Source organism: Typopeltis vanoorti, chromosome 22 (assembly GCF_054136105.1).
Source record: "Typopeltis vanoorti isolate ZY-2024b chromosome 22, IOZ_Tvanoo_1.0, whole genome shotgun sequence".
Lineage (NCBI taxonomy): Eukaryota > Metazoa > Arthropoda > Arachnida > Uropygi > Thelyphonidae > Typopeltis > Typopeltis vanoorti.
In genome coordinates, this window is record NC_143570.1 from 41,745,153 (window position 1) to 41,770,906 (window position 25,754).

General features: G+C 36.2%; 1 protein-coding gene across 1 annotated transcript in view; it reads left to right on the forward strand.

The window, feature by feature from the left end:
- vg (transcription factor vestigial) overlaps nt 1–25,754 on the forward strand; it is an 84,478-nt gene that overhangs the window by 36,083 nt on the left and 22,641 nt on the right. Inside the window, exon 3 of the mRNA XM_090412205.1 lies at nt 22,519–23,013. Coding sequence (XP_090268331.1) covers nt 22,519–23,013 — 495 coding nt within the window. The remainder of the gene's footprint in view (nt 1–22,518; nt 23,014–25,754) is intronic.

The window sequence follows — 25,754 nt, forward strand, 5'->3', positions numbered from 1 at the left end:
TTCAAGTTCCTCTCTGTGAGTGATTTTTTCTTGGCTCCCGTAATTCTTCACGGGGTTGACTTAACAACCATGGGGAAGAAGAACGCTGTCTCGTTAATTTGAGCGCTTTTTCAGAGTATCAGTGTGTCGTCCCAATAGATTTTCAAACTATCTCCGTTTCTTAAATGTTATTTTTTATTCTTTTTCGTAACGTAATGACACTTAGTTTTAAAACAACTGGAACACTACACAGTGATATGCAAATCACCCTCTTTCCCCCCTCTTTTTTTTTTGATTTTAAGATTAAAATCCAAGATGTAGAACGAGAGGGGTGTTCACTGTTATCAGATCTACGGAATTTTTTAATGAATGTTTTGTTCTACAACTCTTAGAATTCAAATCACTGTGAATGAGCATCTCTACTAATCCATTCACACTGTTCCTAATTGTACCATTCTTCTAGATTACATGCTATGAAAAACTACTTTAATCAGATTGAGACTTTTTTCAAAACTTTCCATGATAGCATATCATAAAATATTAATCAGCCATTGTTTAGATCACAGCAAGGCAAGTAGACGCAAACGTCATGCATTCAGTTTATTTTTTTATGTAACGTTCAGTATCCGATACTTAATAATAAATAATGAAATAAGAATGCATTTATATTTATAGTATTCGTTCTAAATTTTATTAATTATAAATTACTTCTAGAAATAAATAATCATACAATATTTTAAGGCACCTTAAAATATTGTATGAATTAGCTTTGAGAGGGAAGCCAAAAGTCCTTTTTAGGACTTCCAGGGTAACAAATGGCAATGCCGTAGCCAATGAAGTTTTAACTGAGGCTCGGCAATTGCCGTTACCCAGTCATGACTAGAGCTTTTTAGCTCAGTAACACTCCATCCACACAGATTTATTTCATTCAGATGACGGAATAAAGAGTCAAGGGCTCAGTCCATCGCCCAGTTCTTTTAAGAACTAAAATATATATATATATATATATGATTGGCTTGTAAAAAGCTTTGGAGGTTCAATCCAATACCCTTGGAGGGTAATGGATGGCAATGCTGTAGCTAATGAAGTTCTAACTGAGGCTCGGCTATTGCTATTACCTTCCTGCCATGATCAGAGCTTTAATAGCTCAATAACACCTTATCACCTACACTGTCCTCTACAGATAACGGGGAAGATGAAAAGCATTCTTGCTTCGCCCCTTTAAGCCAGTCCTTATAAGGACTGTAAAAAGGTTTGATGATATTTAGAAATCATATATTCTTGGCTCGGTGAAAATTTAGATAGAGGTTGGATTATTTAGTTTTTAAGAAAAGGCATTAAGTAAATCATCAAGGTACTTTCTTTATGATTTAATCTGTTTTTCGATGCAATTAAGTTTATTTCCCCCCCTTAAAGTTTAGATCATTATTATGCAGGTTTCAGCACAGTTCTTGTAATTGTTGACCTTAATTATTATTTATTGGTTATTATTTTCCAGCGGTGAATTTATTGTCACTGCAATAAAAAGAAAACTTCAAACAGTGGTTTTTTTTTCGTTGCATCACAAGATAAACGAATAAAGCATTAATGAAATTACTAAGTTTAAAATTGACTTATTGAGGGTTGTTGGTTGGTCAACTTTGAAATTAACAGCAAAGGAAGATTCGGTAGAAAAAAGTGTAATAAATATTCTCCAGGAATTTGGATCTTTTCAATCATCGGACATGTATTCTTTAGATTGCACCACAGAGGTCTCTCCCTTGTTTAAACAAAACGTTTACTACATTGACGATTTTGTTCAGTTCTATTAGTTGGCCATTGCTTTTCAGCTAAGGGTCTGGATGTTTGAATCTCTCATTGGACATTGTTTATGAATTTCTTTTGGTGGCAGATGATTTTTTATCTTTTTTTTTATGGTTATCACTTTTCTGTGATTCAAACGGTCATGAGAATGGATACAAGATTTCAAATGAAAGAGAAGTGAATAAGAAGAGCAAAGAGTGTGAAGGAAGCGAAGCTGCTTTAAATATTTCACCAGGTATTTATTACAAAACATTTCCTCAACGTGTATAAATCAATCGCAAATTAACAGTCATTATTTTAATAAGAAAAACAAATGACAAAATACTAACAGCAACCCCCACTAGCTTGAATTTCATCGTCAAAGTTACGAATAAGAATAAATAATTTTTAAAAAAAATGCAGTAGTTTCTTTTGTTAATCAAATAAATAAATTTGATTAAATTAAAGAACATTGTTCCATTTATTTTTAGAATTTGCATTCAGTTCGTAAATACTCGTCTCGCGTGCGAAATACAAATTTTAGAAATATCGCAAGGGTGTGTTTATTTAGTTGTACAAGCATTTAATGTAAAGCATTTTTTAGCGAATTCTTGTCTATCGAGCACGGATACACTACACTCATATCAGTGTCGCTGAGGTGTAGGAAGATGCGAATAAAGAAGAGAAGGCCAGTTCCATTAGTACCTAGTCGCTTCCTGTTGATCAAGTTTCCGAAGGCTGAAAATGGAAATCCAACCCTCTGTTTCGTCCAATAACATTTTCATTGCTCTGAAAGCACATTTTAGTACTTGCATAGCAACAACATCGGGGCAAAAAATAAAATAAAGTTTTTTTCTTCTTCCTTAAATCGTTGTGCTGATAAACAGCATGGAACCTTCTTAATGAAAGAAAGTTACCACTTGGAAGATTTTCTTTCGATTAAGACAGTCCTTTGTTAATTCTCATCATTTGCACTTTCAACCAACTTTTCACTACACGTGTTTGTCTTATCTCTGTCCCATATATGATTCTTTCTTTCTTTTTTGTTTAATATGCACACATTTCTGCAGCCTTTGATATTAAAATTTCAATTTCGTGACCTCCGGTTAACTATTTTTAACCTTTCTTCCTTTTTTTACACTATTATTGCCCTTTCGTTGTTAGGAAACCATCATCAAGTTCCACTTCCTTCTTGTATGACTCTAATTAAGAGTCATACAAGGAGGAAGACGTTGTTATCATTCTTGACTTTCACTTCCTTCCAAATGAGATCGCATACCCTCCAGTAGGCCCGCTTCATTTCGCTCACCACTCAAATGCAGATTTGGCTTTTAGTAAGCAAGGAGGACTTCAACCGTAGCAACAGATTTTTGCACACTTTTCTAATTAAGAAGGTTTGTGTCATTTAGGGGATTTAAAATTCGCATGATGAGACCAAAAGTCGGTAAGACTCCGTCTGTTCTTGAATTTCATATCGTTAGTCAGAAACTTTAGAAGAGAACCATCATAAATTAAGACATCACTTGTTACCGATAGAAAAGAATCAAACTAAGAGAAGGATATATTATGAATTATCCGTCTATTTCATTTTTTTTTTAATTCATCCATCTTCGATGTTGTTATTTGGGATTATTGTAGAAGCAACAAGGCTGTGAAATCGATGTATTTTGATAGTGCATGACTATTTCCGGGAAGAAAAATCTTCCCACCTCCACACGAGACAGGCTAACTAATCTTCAGTTAAAAAAAAAAGCCTGTAAAAAGTTTATTTTCTCCTAGACAGGATTCGAACCCATCTTTCCAACTAAAAGACATCGTCCATATTGACTGAGGTATGAACGTTCTTTGTTCAACTAATGACGCACAGTAAATATGAAACCGTGCTTGTATTTGAATTTTAACTGAATTAAGCTGAGTAATACTTCAAAGAAAATCGGGCATTAATTCGTTTTTGTGTGTGTGTGTGTGTGTGTGTGTGTGTGTGTGTGTGTGTGTGTGTGTGTGTGTGTGTGTGTGTGTGTGTGTGTGTGTGTGTGTGTGTGTGTGTGTGTGTGTGTGTAAAGGGGGGGGGGGAGTTAAAGCATAGTAATTGCAGAAATTCATTTTAAAGTGCAGTATGATGTAAATTATCTGTAACAAAATATTTAAGTGTTTTATCTACAAAAGCGAATCCGAATAGATAAAAAAAATAGCCGAATAAACATTATGAATGAAGAATGATCATGACGTCTATCAACAATGATTGATGAGAATGATGAAAAAAGTGCTCGTGCGCACACACTTTCTCGTGACAACAGGAAGATGACTATCGATGAAGTGGCAATTCAATTGCAGTATTGGCCTCTGTTCTGCATAGAAAATCATCCGCAAGATACTTCACACACAAACACACAGTTTGTGAAAGATAGGTTCTCAAGAACTCTTGAGAGTAAACCGTTTAAAACATTTGAAAGAAAAATACTTTCTGGTTTTACTGTTATGAGATGAAACGAGGATCCACCACGAGATAAATCAGAGCGCCACCGTTCAGCGGTAAAAGTGATGCTTACATTTTTCTAAGGTTAATTCTTGATCATTAAGACAGGATACAATAATAAACAGTTCACCCTTTCCTGCACATCATTCTTCAGACTTTGCTGTTTAAAAGCCTACACTACATACCTTGCTCTGTAATAACGCCTCTGTGGGTCATTGAAATGCGCGTTCAGAAGCCGTCATTTTGTCAGAGATCAGGAGGAGAAAGATGCGGTGAACACAGCACTTGCCGCACAACCGAAAAAAAAAAAAAAAATAAGACATACACAACGAGTATGACTGCATGCACCCTCTGGATCAAATGTATTTAAAACTAGAAGTATTATACTGATATATGATAAAGTTATTTCTCTGTATTTGTATTGTAATTATATTGATTTTAATACATGCATCGCGGATACTTGAACTCGTACATTATGCTTTATTTCAGAAAATTCCTTCAACATTCCTAAAATTTTGTCTGAAAGTTAAAATGTTATAATGAAATAATAAACCTTTACAGAAAATTTTGGGAGGACAACTCTGGCGTCTACAGAATCAGGAATACGATCTTTAGATTGCTTTAGTTAAATATTCATAACCAGTATTAAACTAAAATTTGCTGAAGGAAAGTATTCTAAATGACGGATATAAATATTCATTTCTGTTTCTATAATTGCAAAATAATTGTATTCTGTATTATAGAATCCATTCAGCTATTATCCATCTTCTTTCCATCTGAATTATTTTTGCTTAAGCAGGTTATTATCTCAAGCAAGAACATCTTAACCATTCTCTTGCCTTTCTTGACCAATCCCCGTGAACTGGCTGGATACCTTTTTTTTTTTTTTGAGATGTGCGCGCTTCCAGATAGAGCATCACAAGATCACTAATATCGCCTGTTTTGTCCATATGTTGTTAGTGATATATTTATGGATTGCTTCTACGCAGATGCTTTAACATTCACAGTGACATGTAATATGTAAATTACTCAGTTATGAGACTTTGGGATTAAAGTACAGATAACTAATAACTGTTTGTGTTCTCCTGTGGGTTTATTTGTTTGTGAAGTTGAGACAGGATAAATGGCTCTTATCAAAAATCCTACATGTTCTAGATGGGATTCAAACCGAGATCTCTTCAACCACAGGGAGTGTGTGTGTGTGTGGGGGGGGAATATGTGGCATAATTCTGACGAACTGTGTCTGATAGTATAAGACTGGCGTCTCAGATAAAAGTATCTTGCTTTGAATGTCATTTATAATTCGTTAGCGAAACCAGTCAGAGATCAGGCCCTTCGTTGTACTGAAATATGGAAATTTATTGACGAATAGCTTCTTTAGCGTATCATAAATCACACCAACGAGTTGATTTTGCTCATTTTAAACAGACTTTGAGTAGCACCTCCAACGATATGCCACCATTGCATTCAGAAGTAGCTGAAATCACAGATAATCAACTCGATGACTAAACCGGGGAGTTGTTGGTTTAGTATTGTTTTTCCCAAGCATAACATTGCGAGGAGAGACGAAAACAGAAGCGATAAACAGTTTCCTTTATAATTTCCTACTTTAAGGAAAACTTCCCTTAAAGCTTAGGTTAAGGGGGAGGGGGGGGGGGATAACCATTAAGAGGGCACCGAGCCTTAGAGAAGAATTTGAATGTTCAGAAAAATATGACCGGGATATTTAGTTGCACATGTGGTATAGAACTAAAGAAAGGTTGTTTGAGGAAATAACGGGCCGTTTTAAGACGTAAAAATAGCAAAGACTTCTTACTTTAAACATCCGCAACTCGTTTAACGAGAACCCACAGGTTTGATAATGGAAGAAGTCGAGTTGAGTTGGAGAACCTAATTAGGTGGAGTTGAAAGATATTCATTCATTGGCCTGCCAAGTGGCTGACTTACTCACACAGCTGCACGCATCAGATGGAATTTCCTGAATTTTCTATGGAATTCCGTGGGCTTCCATTCATTAGGACCGACAGGGCTGGGAAAGAACTCGCGCTTGTAGAGAATATTATTAAGTTATTAGCGCAGAGTGTTTTTTATTATTTTTTTTTTATACTCCTGACTGAGAAGATCGTTCAAGTACGGTCGGAGAGACTATCGTTTCTTGCTGTGTCGGGCGCTCTTGGTATTTTATTCACGTAACGATATTAGCTTCGACTATCACCTTCTCTTGTACAACTTTCAGTTATTTTTTTTCCCTCTAGTACGGAGCGAATTTTTGCTGACTTGAGTTCTTTCTTTCTCGAAGCATTTTATTATATTCGAAACCTAAGGATGAGTATTTGTACTATGCTATCCACGACTTTTAGCATTCCAAGACGTAAATCCTTAAATAAAAATCGCTCCCCCTCAAAGGGGCTTTTGTGTGCTAAATCTAAAAATTAAGATTGAAATATGTAGCATCTGTCGCGCGTGCCAAACGTGGTGCATTCTTCTAATGACATCGCTTAAAGGAAATGGACATTTTAGCCGACATGACTTGGATGTGCAGTAGAGAATGAAAAGCTTTGTTCTTCCCACGAACAGTTTCGTTCATTGTTCTTTGTCATTTTTGCCCTTTAAATAAGGATGCATTGGGTTGGATGTGATAAATTGAGGAGTTTGTGTCACTTAATTTCTGGTTGATCAACTTTCTTTTGCGGGAAGAGGAAAAAAAATGACTTAAATTGTTGTATAATGAATGTCGAACTTTTTTGATTGACAATACCATATGTAAAAAGCGCCTGGTATTACAAGAATCTGATTTGTCCACTGAACTAAATTACTAACCTACGGACTAACTCGTACAATAATACAGCTAGATATTAAAGTCAGAAATGAATCTCCTATATAGATATAGGGTATTTCTAGTTATAAATACCTTTAAGTCCTTTATTCTGTATTCCTTTAATCCATTATGATTAAAACAAAAGTTTCTATCTTCTTTAAACTGAAGACCACTGCCTTTTCTTGCATCATTTTAGATTTCAAGGTTCACATTAACATACATGAAGTAAGATGGTGTCATGGTCGATTTTGTTACTATAAAAACAAAGTAAAATTGATATTTAAATTATAAAGCAAAATTAGATATATGTTTTATAAAATATGAAAGAAATATATATATTTAATTATATTTCTTCAAAATATTTAATGATTATCAAATATGTTGATGGATATAAGATATTTCATAAGATATTTCATTATATATATTAATAGAAATATATAATATTAAGGGTAAAATAGTTTACATCTAGCACGGGAGGAATCAATCGACCGTGAGATGCGGTGATTGATTCATTCAATCCAATACTCTTGGAGGGTAATGGATGGCAATGCTGTAGCCAATGAAGTTCTAACTGAGGCTCGGCTATTGCTGTTACTCTCCTGCCATGATCAGAGCTTTAATTTAATATAGCTCAATAACACCTTATTAAATAACACCTTATCCCTACACTGTCCTCTACAGATAACGGGGAATATGAAAAGCATTCTTGCTTCGCCCCTTTAAGCCAGTCCTTATAAGGACATCTAGCACGGAAAAAAGTACTTTTTAACTTCCAGGGTAACAATTAGCAATGCTGAACCAAGGAAGTTAACTGAGGTTCGGCTGTTGCTGTTATCCTGGGTGCTGAGTTTTTTGAGTTCGCTCTCTTAGGGTTTTTGCCTTAAGGGAACACTTTGACTCTCCGGGAAAGGTGTTCTCTGGTACGGCCCGCTGAGGGGTTCTTGCCGGTGAATTATTTTCCTCAGAATTTGAGCGGTTCTGCTCAGTCGGGGAGCCCGTCACTGAGTGGAACCAACGCTGAGATATGGACGGTCTTTCGCCCACTATGGAGTGGCCTAGAGATCGTCCGATTTTTTTGAGATTTTACCCTTTACTTACTAATCAGGGTAACAAATGGCAATGCTGTAGCCAATGAAATTTTAACTGAGGCTCGGCTATTGCCGTTACCCAGCCATGACTAGAGCTTTTTAGCTCAATAATACTCCATCCACACAGATTTACTTCATTCAGATGACGGATAAAGAGTCAAGGACTCAGTCCATCGCCCAGTTCTTATAAGAACATTTAGCACGATATTCGTTATTATATTATATATTTGGTTGTTTTTGAAGTGTACTAAGTAAAAAATTTATGCAGGTAGGAATTCCAAGGAAGGTCTGCTAACGAAAAGGTGCACATGAGTACCATGCATGGTTGGGTTAAGGATTTTTTTTGTTTTTACCTAGTCTGAAAGCCCAAACATTTAACTTTTTCAAGCTCCTTCAGGTAATGAAATGCATCTACCATCTAAAGACAATTAATAATTACATAAATTAATGAATATATTACACGAAGGATGCTCTCTCAATCTCGCTGTCTGAGGCACAAATCTAGTCTTTGACCAGTAAACCAGACGCAGGCTACAATTTCATGAATTGTTTACCAATGACTGTGCTCTTTGGTTAGCTTGCGTAGTTTTTTTGTTTGATATTTGGGAGGCGTGGGGGGGGGGGGGGTAGACCGTTTCCTAGAGGGGAAAGTCATTTACCTCCGTATTAAGACTGGCAATCTAGTCTTCCTTGGATCCGAACTCATATCTTTTCTTTCCTAAGAAGAAGAAGACGTAACATCTTCCGACTGTGCTACGGAGATGGAGAACAAGTAGGATAAACGCTTAAGTACTGTTGAATGAACCTAGCAAACAAACGTCCGGATTATTCTAGACAAAATAAACTGATGGGTGCAAGAAGCAAAGCCGTTATAAATAGCAGAATCCTAATAGATTAATTTATTATTACGTATTCAAACAATGGCCTTTCTTTCCGCTGTCTATCTAAACACGTTTTAACATCTGCACATACACACAGAAAAAAAAATTCTTAAAAGAGTTCCAAAATACGTGATGAAACCGAAAACAACTCCATCTTTCAGATGCTATCTTTTGTACTACATATCAAATGGCAACAATCCAAAACGCTTTGCACCATAAACCAAGCGTTCTAACGCACACGTGGGATTACATTTAAAAATTCATTGTTGGTAGCAAGAACCATGAAAAAAAAAAAAAAAACACGAAAAGTCAGAAGCTTTAAATAGTATAAATGATATTTTTGGATATGTAAGACACAACGGACCCGTTTTATTTTATTTTTTTTTTATATGAGCAAGTGGTAGGGAGAATAGAGAATGCGGTTCGTTACTTGGGTGGTCGAAGTCATTAGCAAAGGTAAAGCTGTACCAGGGAGGGGAAAAAATTTTTTTTTTCTTTGTTAATTATCCATGTGAGAAATTAATTTGCTCTAAATCGATTTGCTATGTGCTAGTTACATCTACAACGAAGAATTTCAGAGTACGTTCTGCATGTAATGTTGTGTTGCTTTTTTAGTGAACAGTTTAAAGTAATATGAAATGTTGTAAGTCAGCATTCTTGAAGCTATCGCCTCATGTTGCACCATATACGGAAATATCTGAAGTTATAAGCAAGCACTTCAAGGTAATGTTTTTTTTTTTTTTTTGCAGTTACATCTGAAAATTGGAATTTATATGAGGGTTGTTTTATTCTTTTAACAATGGTACCAAAGTGAACTCTGCAATGCATAAGTTTCGCCACAAGTCATAAGCGAAGTGGTTTGTGAAGTTCCTGATGCTTTTTTTTTTTTATTACGAGACAGTTAAGAAATCAAACCAGAAAAAGTGGTACTTGGTGAAGAAATTTGAGGCTAAACAATCCCAGCTTTGTTGTGCTAAATAGATTGAAGCTGAACCATAAGTGTCCAGGGTGTATACCGCGTCAATTTTACGTCAGTCTTAACTGATATCTTACACTTCCAGGTGAGATCAAATTCCAGAAATTATATCGCAACTGTATGATTCACGGGTTGGTAAACTTGCGCGTACTAAGCTTTAAATGACTTTTATTTTTAGCAAAATTTTGGACTTAATTTGTACATCGAATTAATATGGGTTATTCTAGATTATTTTGACCAAAATAAATTTATAATATCGTCTGGAAATATGAAGTACCTCTACAATTACCTCCTTATCATTCGACTAATGGGGTGTATTTATGTAAATTGTAATCACTTAACATTCTTTTGTAAACTGAGATTGCACAGATCAGTCAAGGCAATTGTTGTCACCTGATTCGATGAATTCAAACTTGGCTGATGACTACCTCTTGCGTCCATTGATCATTCCTTTCGTGAACGACAGTCAAATGATCCACATTGATGAATCTATGTGGTCAAATGCTTGGCGTGCATCCGTAGGTCAGTTGGTAACGATTATGCTATTTGGTTGGAAAGACCTGGGTTCAAATCCCGTTTCAACTGAATCTGACAAACGATGAGTTCAGTATTTGGACTCTGATAGCAAGCTTGAAACTTCGCCCTTCCCATAAGAAAAAGTAAGCTGAAAAGGTGGTCAGGAAGTGCCAATGCACTATGCTGCATCATCAGGTTTGCTTGTAATTATGGACTTTAGAGAAAGAGATTCCAACTATTGATAGAGCCCACGTGATTCATCAGACCCGCGAACCTTTGTTGTTCTCAATAGCAAAAAAGAATAAATTATAACATCAGAAACAGGGTAGAAACTCGAATAAAATATTAGATTCGGCAATAGCTGTATTTGGTCTCATCGGTGGCCAAAGACCACCGACACCCAAAATTCGTTGATGAGCTCCAAATAAAGAAACGGGGAGGTAGGGAGGGGGACGAGAAAATGAACTATCGCAGCTGCCGTTGCCATCTTCGTTTCCAGTAGCATTTCTGAAGAGTCTTCTGCGTCTACGAAACCAACGCAATGTTTGAGTAGCTTTGTGGTAAAAAATCTCAGACGAACTAATCCGTGAACGTATCAGACTGCGGATTTATAATCCCTAGATAAGATTTATTGCCTCACTTGCAAGAACAGACTGCTAATCTTCTCCAGCTCGGATACCAGAAATAATTAACCTTCTATACTTTCCCTTCAAGAGGTAAAGTTTAAACTCCGTCATCTCCAGGGTGACTTGTGTCTGCTTGTGTCTCCCTCTGCCACCAGTAAATTCACGTGGACAGATAGCTACCAGAGGCGCTCGTAAATCTTCTCTCGCTGTCAAGAAAAGCCGTCGCGCAATGCAGGTTTCACTGCCTGTGTGCAGTCCAGAACCGTTGTTCACCGAACGAGATTAGAATGAAAGACCTGCGATATTTTATTAATTTGTTTATGAGGTGACTGAAGAGAAAGAAAAAAGAAAAAGAAAACAAGTCATGTAATTAAAAACGAAATGTCTGCATAGATGGAGTAGTGTAGAAGCTTTAAATATATCGATTGCACTTAAGGTTGAGTGGAGCTGCTCCAGTTAGTAAATATTAGCTAATCACGAAGGTTCTCAGTGTTTTGGGTCGAGAGATCGTGTTGAATTATGTATGGAAGCTATGAAATTATGTCTGTCGTATCCTTTGGGAGCGAGCCATAGATTAATATAGATCAGTGAATCCCATTCAAATAATGTGTTCGTCTGGGTTATTAAACGTCATATTCGTATAAATAATTTATCATCACTAAAAGAAATTAAATATGAATTCGTATACTAATATTGTTAATTCCAGGCTGGTTGATTGATTTAACGATAACTCGACTTAGACCCTGATGTGTTGCGGATAACCCTTTTGAAATACAGTAGCGAACAAATTAATCTAGTTTCGGTTTTAGTTCACTATTTTGGTTGAGTGCTGCGTGTTTTAACTGTCTCTACGATGTTTATTGATTGTGTTGTGCGCTTTTAATAGTGTAAACAAGTGACATTCGTAGTCTTTTATTCATTTTGTGTAACTATAAAATGGATACAACTCCAAGAAAGCGTTCAAAAACCTGTACTATTTCTCAGCTCAAAGACAAATTTATGACTCAAAGACAAATGGCCAATGAGTGTCGTGTTCGTTTGGATATTGATAATGCAAATTTAAGGAGGTTTACGGAGAGAGGTACTTTTTCTCCTGACAGAAAAGGAAAATGTTGACGAAAAAGGAAAACTACACTTAATGGTTAGGAAAAGTAAAATGAATCCAAGATCGTCTTCTGTAGATTTAAATAGAGATTAATGTTTGAGACATAACAGTCCGTAGAAGATTGTCGGAAGCAGAGAGGACTGCCCACAGACCAAAAAAGAAACAACAGTTGAAGGCTTTGCAGAAAAAGAGGCTCCAGTGGGAGTGTACGAAGATGAGAAGTGGAAGATGGTCATATTCTCAGATGAGAGTCATTTCTTTGTCCAAGGAAAGCAAGTACCCTATGTCCGCAAATCAGCGGCTGAGAAGACTTCTCCCTCCCACCTCCAACGAGCTCCTCAACACTCAGCTGAAAAGATGTTGTAGGGTTGTTGTCTGTTGATGGTATGATGAAAAGTGACCAATACATTAAAATATTGGAGAAAAGAGTGGTCCCACAGATCCAGAAAGACAAAGCACTCATCTTCCAACAGTCTCTCTCTCCATGCCACACTTAAAAAAAAAAGCGAATAAGTTTCTCAAAAATCACAACATCCAATTGCTTCAGTAGCCAGGTAATTCTCCTGACATTACCCAATAGAAAATTTGTGGGCCATAGTGAAAAAAGAGACTTGGAAAATTAAATTGTGATACAAAGGATAACTTAATACAATCCATTATGATTTCGAGATGCAAAAATAAGAAAAATGTGTTCTACGTTGATGCCTAAGTGAATTAATGAACTTATTAGGAGAACAAAGGAAACACATAAATTATTAGGTAAAGTTAGAGTTTAATTTTTGTACTTATTTTCTTGCGAAATTAAAATTTTTCTTTAAAATGTGAATATTCGGATTAATTTGTTCGCTACTGTAAGGAAGGGGTGTTATCTGATTATGTGAGAGAAAAATATCTTACGTAATATTTGAAATGAGAAAGAAAAATCCAGGTTATGTCTCTGACAAGAGATGCTTATGATACATATTTTACTTTGGTAATCTGTAGGTTATTATATCAATATTTCAGCAAACATTTTAATCCCATACTTTTGAGAAATATATTTATACCTTAAAAATATAATTAAAAACGGATAATTGTATCTTGAAAATAAAAAAAAAATGATACGGTTACTTGAATAAAAGGCATTCAAAATAAAAACTAAATTAGGACACCATATTGAATCTTCGATGTGTTTATGATTTAATTCCGGCAGTCATGTATTAATGAAAAGGACAAGAAATCGGAATCGACCGTGAGATGCGGTGATTAATTAATACCCTTGGAGGGTAATGGATGCAAATGCTGTAGCCAATGAAGTTCTAACTGAGGCTCGGCTATTGCTGTTACCCTCCTGCCATGATCAGAGCTTTAATAGCTCAATAAAACATTATCCCTACACTGTCATCTACAGATAACGGGGAAGATGAAAAGCATTCTTGCTTCACCCCTTTAAGCCAGTCCTTATAAGGACTATTAATGAAAAACTTGACAATTTGATCGCTACTTTCATAGTGTTCCTTTCATTAGTTTTAATTCTAGCATATTTTTATGACTGCCTTGAATTAAGCTGAGGGAGACAATGAAATTAATTTTTGCTGGCGTAAATTTTCCAACAAGAAAATTTAATTAACGGTATGTATATATTATACTATTCTTCTAATTAGGCCAAGCAGGGCTATAGAAAGTCCATTAAAATAGATCGACATTATTATAAGTATCAACTTCCATCACTCAAAATAAGTTCTATTTACGGCCGTAACTCCATGATTTGAACTCCAAACCTCGACCTTATCGGGCTTCAGAGTAGAGGGGACATTTTTTTTTTGTCCTTCTTCCTAATTACGAGGGAAGGTACCGAAAACCTTAAGTCAAATGGTCCTTAACTGTGCATCAAGTGTTTGGCATCAACGCTTCGGAGATTTAACACCCCAGTTTGGGCTTAAGGGACCATTAGCGCGGGACGAACCGAGATCCGCCGTGTTGGAAATCGTGTGTGCTCTAAAACCGAGGACTTATCACCATCATGGTGTAATGAAGCGACAGGGGTTGCAGGCGATAAGATAGTAGCTGCTAGACCCACAGATAGGGAGGGTTGTAGCATTTCCTTGATAATAGGAGGGACAAACAGCTGCTGCTGGTGAAATATGACAAGGGATGGCGTTTAGTGTAATTCTATTCCTCTCTCTTACAACTTCCTGCGGTGGTGACTCCAGGCTTCGTATGATAGGCTTGGCTTGACTTGACTGCTGTCAAACGGCAAATGATATCACCCCCGGTATTTCAGCTGGTAAAGAAAAATTGGTGTTGTGTGAAGGAGTGGAGACTTATTATTAATTAAACAATGAAACGAATGTCATTTGCATTCCTTTTACACAATGTTGGCATTCATTTTGTACCATGCCAATTATTATTAATGTAAATGTCATTTTGATTGATGTTTATCGTCAATATAAGAGGAAAACTGTAGTATCACTGATTTTTCCTGCATTAGACAATAGACACGGGCAGGAAAATACCTTCTTTTTTGCCCTTAAGGTACTTCGTGTATCGTTTTATTTTTGTACTTTACAAAGTGCTTTAAATCCGTGTTTGGGTCAAGGACACCCACGAATGTCGCTAAGCTTCGATTGCTGGACTGTTGGATATTAGCTTGGAGGTTCGTATACCTGAAACTACAGTTACTATATGGCACGTCGGAAAGGCAGCTAACTATACATGATATAATTTGCCCTGGTACAATGACCTTGTCTAATTCCATGTGATTTTTTTTAAAGATATTTTGGAAGATCGGAAACAATTACTGAAAGCGTTATGAAACGGCACATTCGACTCTATATTTTTATTCGTAACTTTAACCTTTTGCCCTTTGTTTGGGTAGATAGCGATTCCGCTTATTAGTCGATACGCCGTGCATTGGTGTTTTTAAGTTCCTTTTCATGTGACATTCCATCCTGCTTCCTGGAGGGCTGAAGTGAGTTGTGTGTAGAACAGTTCTCGGATAATAACTCTCACCGTACTAAATATACTATAGGTTTACGATTTTTGCCCGTTTTAACACGTGATCTTTATAGTTTACTGTCTATCAGTCTATAGGATAGCGTAAGATCTGTTATGTATATGGAATATTTATAAACGCAGAAAGATTTTTTTACCTTCTTTATGTAGTCCTTTATTCTCTCTCTCTCTCTCATGTTAATCATTGTATATAGAGACAAGTATTCGACACAATTCTCTATTCTCCCGAAGTCTAATCTCATACATATGCGTATCTTTCTCTCTTTATAGACTTTTTTTTCCAGTAAAGCTGTAATACCTTCAGTTTCATCATTTTTGCCTAAACTTAACATCCACCCCCCCCCCCCCATAATTTTTCTCATTGGATCCAAGTCCACAATTCCTTAACTTTATTTTCTTTAAAGTTATTTGTATTTATTGGTTTCCTAATAAACTCTAAAAAGTAAAAATTTAATATGATATTAAAAGAAGGCCTTAAAACACCATTTAATATAAGTCACTTACCTATGGATACCGTACTGGAAATAACTATTAAAGGTTATATACAATGACCCAATTTAGAAATGTACTGCCACACACACACACACACACACACACACCTCTAAGATAACATTTGTCTATGATAGCACTGTGCTTCTATTTTGCCAGCAGAAGAGGAAATGGTGTGAGATAAATAAAGATTTATAAAATTTTATTCGAATGTCGTAATGAATTTGAAATTCTATTATCTGTCAAGGTTGATTTCTTGTTGAATTGCAAGACCAGTGATACCAACCCTGTAATCAGAAAGTGCGAATGGGGGAAATCGTAAGATGTGCGAAATATTTTTCTATGATCGGTGCTTGACGAAAGATCGGGCTATTGATCAGTGTTTTTCAATGAACCATTGATTAGCTAAACGGCTATCAATTTTGCAGTGTAGCTGATTGGTTTGCATGTTTCGAATAAACAAACAGAAGCCACTCTGATCCTAACGGTCTTATTCCAGCACCCGCACTTGGGGCTTAAGATTCCTCAGAGGGAAGAAATTTAAGTCAAACTCCATGCGGAGAACATTACCGAAGTGCATAACGAACCTTTTTATTCAACGTAAGGCAATTCCTTCAGTTAATCTGTGCTTTTCTTAGATAATAAACTTAAAGACATCTGTGTAGAGTAACTGAGCAACAAACAGTAGAACCAACTGTCTACTAATTCCAGTATTTAGAGGCAATCAAATGAACGCCGCCTAGCTCATCACCCACCAGTGTTATGCCGCTTTCACCGTCCGTAGTATCCCCATAATTTACAGCTCTAGCGACAGTGCCGCATGCGACAAAACAGCCAAGCTAAAAAAAGTTCACCTCACCGTCATGCGCTGTTGCCTGTGTAAGACGTTATAAATCACGCAAACGGTATAATGATGGCTCCTTTTATTTTTACAGATGTTTTTTTTTTTTTTTTTTTGGTCTTCCACCTCTATCCGTACAAACTGTACTTTTAACACTTTTAATATATTGTTGTAAGAATAACTTCCTTACAACGCCTTACCCGTTAGATGCTGTCATCAAGAGTAAGTTTATCCAACGGGGTCTTCAATTTATAGATTGCTACTTCCATATCTCTTTAAAAACTCATTAACACTTATTAGACTCGTTTGTGAATGCAAATTTTAAAATCCTTTTATATAGTAGTCATAGATCGTACTTATTTCTTATTATTTGAAAGGACTTGAAATATTCCGTGCCAAATATAATCCTGGAAATCTTCAAGGAAATAGAAATTATGTGTTTTATGCATTGCATTCACAATTATGTGCAGAAGCAGGCGATAAAATGGCATTTACGGGTTATTTCACACATTGTTACCGATCATTTGCAGAAGCAGACGATTCTAAATACCATTCGTTTAAAGTACTGTCTATTCATATATTGTTACTATCACGTGTAGAAGCAGACGATAGTAAATTCTATTTGTGTATTGTTTCAACTACTGGCTATTCACACATTGTGACTGCGTATCGACAACAATTGGAACCTGTGCAAAAGCTCCAACACTAATAACAATGTTTTCAATCCACGCCTGAAGTCGATGTAGTGGAATGCACACACACTTCGAAATGATAATTCAAGCAATGAGTGTTCGGCTAGCGATTTTGATGCTCGTTTTCGTTTCGCTGTCTTTGTGCTCCGAAGGTTGTTGCAGGGGGATTAAAAGACCATTAGACGAACAGACAGTGAAATGGCATCGCACAGTTTGTTAACTTTCGGCATGTGTTCCGTCCTTCTCGTTAACGACATCGAAAATGAGCGAGTAAATACCTAAAGGATGCCCGGCCTGCAGGAATTGTAAGCTATTTATTGCAGTGACAGTTTGCTTCGTCAGCTCCTTGCGTTCACAGTAATAATGACAAAGTCCGCTTAAAATTAATTGACTTCATACAAGAGGGGGAATTTCGACGTCAATAAAGGGAACAATGTATCATTGTCCCCTGTCAGATAAGTGTACATGAGGTGAAATGCATTCAGATTATTCTCCATATCATCTTCGCCATACACCGAATTAACACCGACGAGAGACAATATATTTTAAAACCCACCAGGCGTGCTGGGTTCTTATAAAGTGTTTTTCTATATCGCCAGGTGCAAGTACAATCTCTTTTACACCGAGTTTAGACACGTAAATGGCACCTTGTTAGAGTAAGCTAGTTTAACGACAAAGGAACCCTCTTGCCATGCCACAAAGTGGATAAAGAAACCGCCTCTGCACCAGCAACACACACACACACACACACACTAGGGGGGGTCATTTATAATACTGTTCACCTTTCTCTCACTTGTGCATATGGCGCGCGCGCGCGCGCACACACACACACAAGGGTATTTACTGCCTTTAATCCGCTTTTGCATGCGTGTAGCCAACTGGAATGCTTCCGTAATGTAGTGAAACGCTCCGCTGCGTTCTTTAACAGGGCGTTCGTACGGAGACACTTTGCTAGGTTGAGACACTGGTAAACAAGATGAAGGAGTGTAAAAGTCTCTAAAACTACTTTTTCTACAGGAATGTGTGTCGTGTTTTTCTAAGGAATGACAATCATCGAGGGCGACAAGAGAAAAAAAAAACCTCTAAAGAAATCACTGGGACACCAATGGGTAGTTTAACATTTCCTGATTCGATCCTAGAACCCCTCTCTGGTATATTAGCATTTTAGGATACTTGAAACTAGTAAATATTCTATCAAAACCAAAGGAGCTATTGCCGATATTTTTGTTTTGATATCAATAACATTCACATTAATTTAATCTATTATTAATACTTCAAGCTACTCTCCATAATAGGAATGCAAAACTAATAATTAAAGCCTTGGGGAGGAGACATATTGGAATCATTTGGTCATACTCAGTAATACATAAAACTGGTAAACAATAAAAAAGAGTACAATGCTTTTTGTCCCCCCCCACCCCCATTCTGGGATGTTCCTGTGGGAAAAAAAGTTCATAATGCTTGTGGAGACTTGTAAAAGTCGAAGATTTGCCATTAGAGATACTAACGCGTTATAAATAGCAATATAAACATTAAATGTCCGCCCGTCTATATATATGTGAGTGATACGTAACATCCACCTTTTCTTTGGCTCTGCATGTGTCTCTCTCTCACCTTTTTTTTTTTTTTTGAGTAAAAAGTTGTTTTAAATATAACCCACCCTCCGAAGTCTAGTTAATCCATTTTAGCTGTCGCTAAAGTTCATGGAAATAATGTCACACGTGAAGATGTTTCCAAGTCAGGAAAGATGAGGTCAAGTGTGTGAACGTTACTTGTCACCTCGTATTCTAAACAAACCGAGAATGATCCGTTATCTAAATGGAGAAGCCTAGACGAAGTTGTTAAAATATGGTTGAATACCTGAGAACTGTTTCCTAGATTATGTTTCCTTTTTTTTTTATTAGCCTATACATGGAGAAACGCGAGAAAAAATATGGATATAGAAAAGCATCGTTTCTGTTCATATCTTACAAGTAGATATCATAATTTATATAGTAAAAGAAAAAGAAGCAAAAAAATGTTGAGATTTTATTCGGATTTTTAATTATTTAGACATTATAATAGAGCAAGATTAAGCACACCAAAATTGTTTTGTTATAAAAAAAATACATAATGAAAGCTACGATTTTTATTGTTAGATTGTTGCAATTGTTTTCTATTGTTTGAGCTATAATCAGTAACATGATCGAAGTCGCAAATCCTTCTCCAAGGTGATAACAAATAAATAAAAAGTTCCTTTTTATTTATGCGCCTTTCAACATCGTGTTTAATTTATCAGAAACTAAACGCAAATCCTTTGATACGATGACATTGGAATTTCAAAACAAAAAACCTTTAAACAGATATTGACTGATAAAGCCATTGTTGTGAATATTAATATCAACACCTAAGTTTAAGAAAAAAAGATGAATTGTTGAGGCTGGTGACAGCTTGCTTTGCATTGTTTCATGTAATAAATGATTCTACGTGAAATAACGTATGAAGTAGGCGACGAAGAATCCAGTTCTTTGTTGCGACAAACTAATAGTTAAGAGTACCGTGGAACTTAATATTTCTTTTTCTTCCAAGCCGTGAACAGCTCTAGTTAAACACCCCTCCCCTCACCAAAGGTCCACCTTGACAATCAGCCAATTACGAGACTATGAAGCCAGTTGGACACCGTAACAAAACTCAGAAGTAAGTCAATATCATTCCTTTACGAACTAAAGCGAAACCCCTCGCGTCGCGTTAGTATCGTCGGATCACTTTTAAACACAATTAAACATCCATGCATGCATGCTCCCAAACACGACTTTCATGCAAATAGAAATACAGGCAACATCAGATAAGCAAGAGAATAAAAGCGAAAGATTTGTCTTGGAGGCTGCGTTTCATAAATCAATGCCAGTTTCGTCTTCCCTCATTCGTAATAGATTAATTTCCAAGGCATATAAATGAACCTCTGAAATATTCGATAATGGAGAACCACCTCAATTTACAGATCACAGCCGCCTGATAAAATATGTCGCATTTGTACTGCATTATTCCTGTTCAGACTTGCGTTACAAGTGTTTGGAGTTGCGCCAGTCATCCATTTCTGCCTACCATTGACTTGTCGCATACCAGCCGTTTGCGAAATGTTTACAGCGACCGTAGTTGGTAAACAGATTACCCCTGTCACTTCTCAGAAGGAATAGAGTGGGTCCTTTCATTATAACAGTCGCTATGTCGTTGTTAGACACTTTCCTTTAGGGAATATTTGTCTTCTGTGTTTTAGTGAGGATGCGTTGCATTATTTATATTTATTTTTTTTTGTACATCTGTGCAACTTTCGATATAAATAGCTCAGGATCGAACTAGAATCGTGCATAATTATGTACACATTTGAGATATGGATAGTTTAAAGCATTTGACATTTTCTTCGTGTTTTTATGGGCAAAGTTGTACTGTTTTCACAATTATTTTTTTAGCATTTGTTTTGGTGCCGAGAGGTTATTCGTTTTCTTCCAACGCATTTTTTAAAAACATGTTTTATCCAAGTAATATCCGCATTTTCAAATGCTACAGCTGGTTATAGGATTAATATCTTGCCGACACTTAAAGAATAAGAATGAGTCATGAATTCGACGTAAAACAAAAGAAAAAAAAAAGATAATTTGGATTAAGATAAAAATGTTGTGAACACTCATCATTTTTTCCACTTTACCGTTTTACAATCCCATACTAGAAACATTTTTCCCAAAACACAAATAACGACAGTATTGTATTAAATATACAGTTTAACTATTTCCCTTCTATTTGATTCATAATAGTCGCTTTTTTTTTAAAAAAAAATCCAAGTTTAATAACGACAATTTACAAACCGCCTGCCTAATTTGTCGAATTAGGCAGGCTGCCTATTAAAATTAAATTTTAGAAAAAAATTAATTTTGCTGAGTTATAAGAATAGTGAAAACGCATAAATAAAAAAACGAACAAAATTGCTTAAGGAAACTGCACAGGAAAGATAGCGCAATAAGGCTTTATGGCCTTTCAGGATCCCTTTGAAGGTCCATCACTAAGGTTCACTCGGCTCATTTATCTCAGTCTTCAAAACAAAGCTACCCGCTACAAACGTCGGGGGATCTAAACTAAAGATTGCATTTCTGTCGAAAATAAAAACAGCTGATTGCACTGTCTCCAAATATAGGTCCACAGGCTCCAGGCAGCGTGGACTTCAAGCACGCGACAGCACCGACCGCCAGGACAGAGAGCTATTGCATTCCTCACAGATTTAACCGCTCCATTCTTGTCAATCTAAAGTTGATAGTTTCTTTTGCTGATCTCAGTGTCAGCAGTCGGCTGAGTTAGTGAAGTGACGATAGTAAAGTGTGTGATTTACAGTAATTCTCCCCCCCCCCAGTTTCTTCAACTAGTTGCTAAGGGGGTCTCGTTCATTCTCTGCAGCATACCATGACTGAAGCATACATTTGATAGACATTCGATTGATACAGTGACACAGATTACTTGTGAACAAAACCAGATGGCGTATGTGTGCTGAAACGAAAAGAAATATGCATTAGTAATACATGTTATTGTGTTTGCATGTTTTCTCTGGAAATGCATTGGATGAAGATGTAGCATGTGGGAAAATAAAGCAAATTTATTTTGGCACTGTAGTAAAAATCCAACAGTGCTGGAAGATATATTGATGACTGTAAAGAATCTTGAGAATACGGGAATTCATTTAAAATATTTACATTATGATCACATCCGGTATATTAATGTGTCTCGCTCTGAGAAAAGCCTGGCAATTGCTGACTTCGGGAAGAAATGAGTTCATCCAGGGGCTTTAAAAGGCATATTCGAATATTCGATTTTGGCTCTTCATATAATTAGTAATTATTAATATTCGAATAGTTTAACAATATTTACGTATGAAGCTTGAAAAGAAGTTTTTTTATGAACTCAACTGATGTGATAAACCAGGCTACGTGAAGTCACATCTGAAAGTTATGGGTTCTATTTATGAAGTTCGGTTGTCGTGTTTTACATAGTGCAGTACTAAGGCAACCCACTAGAGGGTGCACGAGTTCTGTATAGGTCTAATTATATTTGTAAACCTTCTTTCAGTCCGGATAATTATATCCACTACAAATGAGCAAAAAAATCAGTATAACAAATCAGTCGGTGAAAATCTGTTGTCTATAATAAATTAACTTGCATACATTTAAGTTTAACAGTAACAAAATAGATTCTCTCGTTTCTAATTCCCTCCTTTATCTCTCCCTCTGTAGATAGTCCTCCGATGTCGCAAAGGAACTTCCCTCCATCTTTTTGGAACTCCAATTACCAACCCACAGCTACCAGCATCGGTGCACTCGGACCCATGACGTCCGCAAACCATCCAGAACTGTCATATGCCACCGATCCTTATCACTCAGGGGCATTACACGCCAGTATCCATCAGAGTGATCCGTGGCATTATACCCTCTCGACGCATGCGCAAGCCACAAATCCTTATTCCCACCGCCCATCCATGCACGAACTTACGTATTCCGGCATGTCCACAGTACCCACAGGAAACCGTTTCAACCCTCAGTACGGATCTCTTCTTCTCCAACCTTCTGTCAGGTCAACGAGATTGACTCCTGTGGCTGGCGCATGTACGAGTCTCGAAAAAACCGCCGATACGTGGAGCACAGCAAGGTACCATGAGCCATTGGCACATAATCTCGGACACATGGAGACGAACTATGGCGCTACCTATGGTACTATGGGTGCCATGACAGGTAATGAACATATTTTACCTAAACTTTTTTTTTGTTTAGAATACTGTTAGAAATTATCTTATTTTAGCAATCCTGATAGCAGACACCTAAACGTATCATTCTCTGAAACATCCATATGTTTTTTTTTTTATCCATATTTGATTATTATTCTAAATTTGAATATAAAATAAGTATATAATCGTTTGTCGACTATAATATATCACTCAATAAAACGTAAAAGAGATTCTCAAACTTTATAAATTTTAATTATAATCACGTTATATTAATATACCTTTTATTTTTTTCCGTTACGAAAAATAAGAAGGAAACCGTTTTATTTCTGAAGTAGATGAGACCATACTGATTTCTTATATTAGGTACGAATTCTTATGTCTAAGGGGATATCTAAGGAGAATACAACCTCTTTCAGTATTGCGACTTGTAAACAGAAACTAAAGTGACCAGTCCACCCGTGAAAGGCCATAAGTCTGTATCACATTACTCTAAATACACAGAATTAGTTAGTTCACGAATTTTGGTGATAGAAATCAAATACATGGAATATTGAAGCCACTTCATGCCTCCATTAAGCAGCCAACGGTAACTGTGGGTGGCTTAATGTATAGGAGAACTAAATGTTTGCAGGATTAAAGGAAATAATCACATAGAGCTTCCCCTCAATGGTTGAAATATGTTTAAATGTCTTCCTTTGATTCATAATTGCTGAATCAAAAAAGAATTTTCGAGAAAAAAAATGAGCTGAAAGTTATTCGGTTACATTGCTGTGATCGCTGTAATTTGTTGCAGTCTTTCAACTGGAAGCAACACTGATCACCAAAAATGTCTCCTTTAGGATCAAAATTTATTCTGATCAAGATGATGAAGCACTGCATCATTCTTTTTTCTCTCAGCTTCCATTAAGCTATTAGCCGAAATAGTCACTTGCAACTCGTCTGCGCAGTGCCATTTAATCGATAAACAGTGATATATTCGAAATAATAATGATCATCGCATATTTTATTACTTCGTGGAAGTATTTTTCACTCTCTTCTGAAAAAAAAAAAATCCCATATTATCATTGGATAATATGGGATCACTGGGCTATCAAAGGTGGGGGCTTCCTGGGAAGGCACATAATGTTTCTAACGTTTCTGGATGAAACGTTAGAAACATTATGTGCCTTCCCAGGAAGCCCCCACCTTTGATAGCCCAGTACGGTTTTTATGAAATATGATTTTACAATTTGATGGAGTCAGTTTCGGATATACTGTGAATATGAATTTATTTTAAAACGAATGTAATCCTACAATATCTGCCTGAAAGCGCATTATTCCTTAGTTTGAAGAAGGGAACTATATTAGCTATTTGTTTACGATGTGTATCCGAGCAGTTCAGTTATGTAATTTAAAAAAAAAAAAAAAAAAGAGTGGTATTAATAAGTTTGTTGTTGTAAGTACCACGAAACATGTAATATTTGTTATAGTTTTAAGGAGGAGAAAAAGTCATTATAAAATTACTGACGTTCATTCATGCATTGGACATTCCTCAACAGCCATATATCGGCACGATATTTGGTTACAATACTAAAGAGCAAAAGAACACGTCATGTCGACCATCACTCGAGTTGGTTTACTATCCAATGACCATTCAGAAGACATTTTGGTGGAAGCGCTTGATGTTATGCAACGTGAACAAGGGATTAAGTATGCATTTGAAACAAATCGCTATTATACAATTCGTTGATACGATTCAGAAATGAATCTATAAAAGAAATCTTCTTCTTTTTATTTTTGCAAAGGGAGGTGAGCAGCCGGCTCTATCTTCGTCAGTCGCCGGAAGAGCAGCGCGATCTCTAGCTGCCATCTCACGTCCCTTATTCTAGATTAGTATAGTGCTGTACGAAAGCGTGCAAGTACGGTTGCTTTTTTTAGATGCGCTGATTTAAAAAAAAAAAAAAACGAATTTTTGATATAAAAAAAAAAAAAAAGATCGTACTTACTCGGCGATCAGAACTGAATCTATAAACATTCTCCTAGCGTCGTGGAAATTTCCCCTGTGCTACGAAACCATCCTGCAAGTAAATATAATAAAATTATTAATTACGAAAGCTGCATTCAAGAATTCTTATAATAATATATTGCACAATAGGACACTAAGTAATAATAATTATCCTCTTCGAATTAAAACTCATGTCCCTCCTCCATATATAATAATATAAAATAACTGATTGCCCCTTTGTTGATCCACAAAACGTTTTCACTTATTTTTCTCATTTTATGGTTGACACAAATAAATCCGCTTATTGTTTCCACTCTTTATTGAATGCCAAAGTAAGAAATAATTAGGCAATCCTTTGTTTCCTATTCAATTTGCTTTCGTTCCGAAAAATAGGATAAGATAGGGAGTATTCTGTGAATAGATCTCTTGTTTTTCTATTTCAAAGTACAAATTATTTCAGAACACTCTTTACCTATCGAGTGTTTTGAGTGTTGCGTCATATCCTGTACAATACCAACCGTCACCAGCGCGACCTCTGTTGTTTGATTCTTGATATTGCAGGTCAAAATAAAGAAATAATTAAAATCATCATTTTCAACGTTGGATTCGTCTTCTGAAATAAAATATATTTTCGCAAATTATAATGATCTTGATTCTCTAGTAAATAAAAAATAAACAGCTAATTGCCTTTATCAAGATCGTCTAATGAATATCTTGTGTGTTGTTTTCGATGTTTTTTTGTCTGCTTATCAAAAAATGAATTT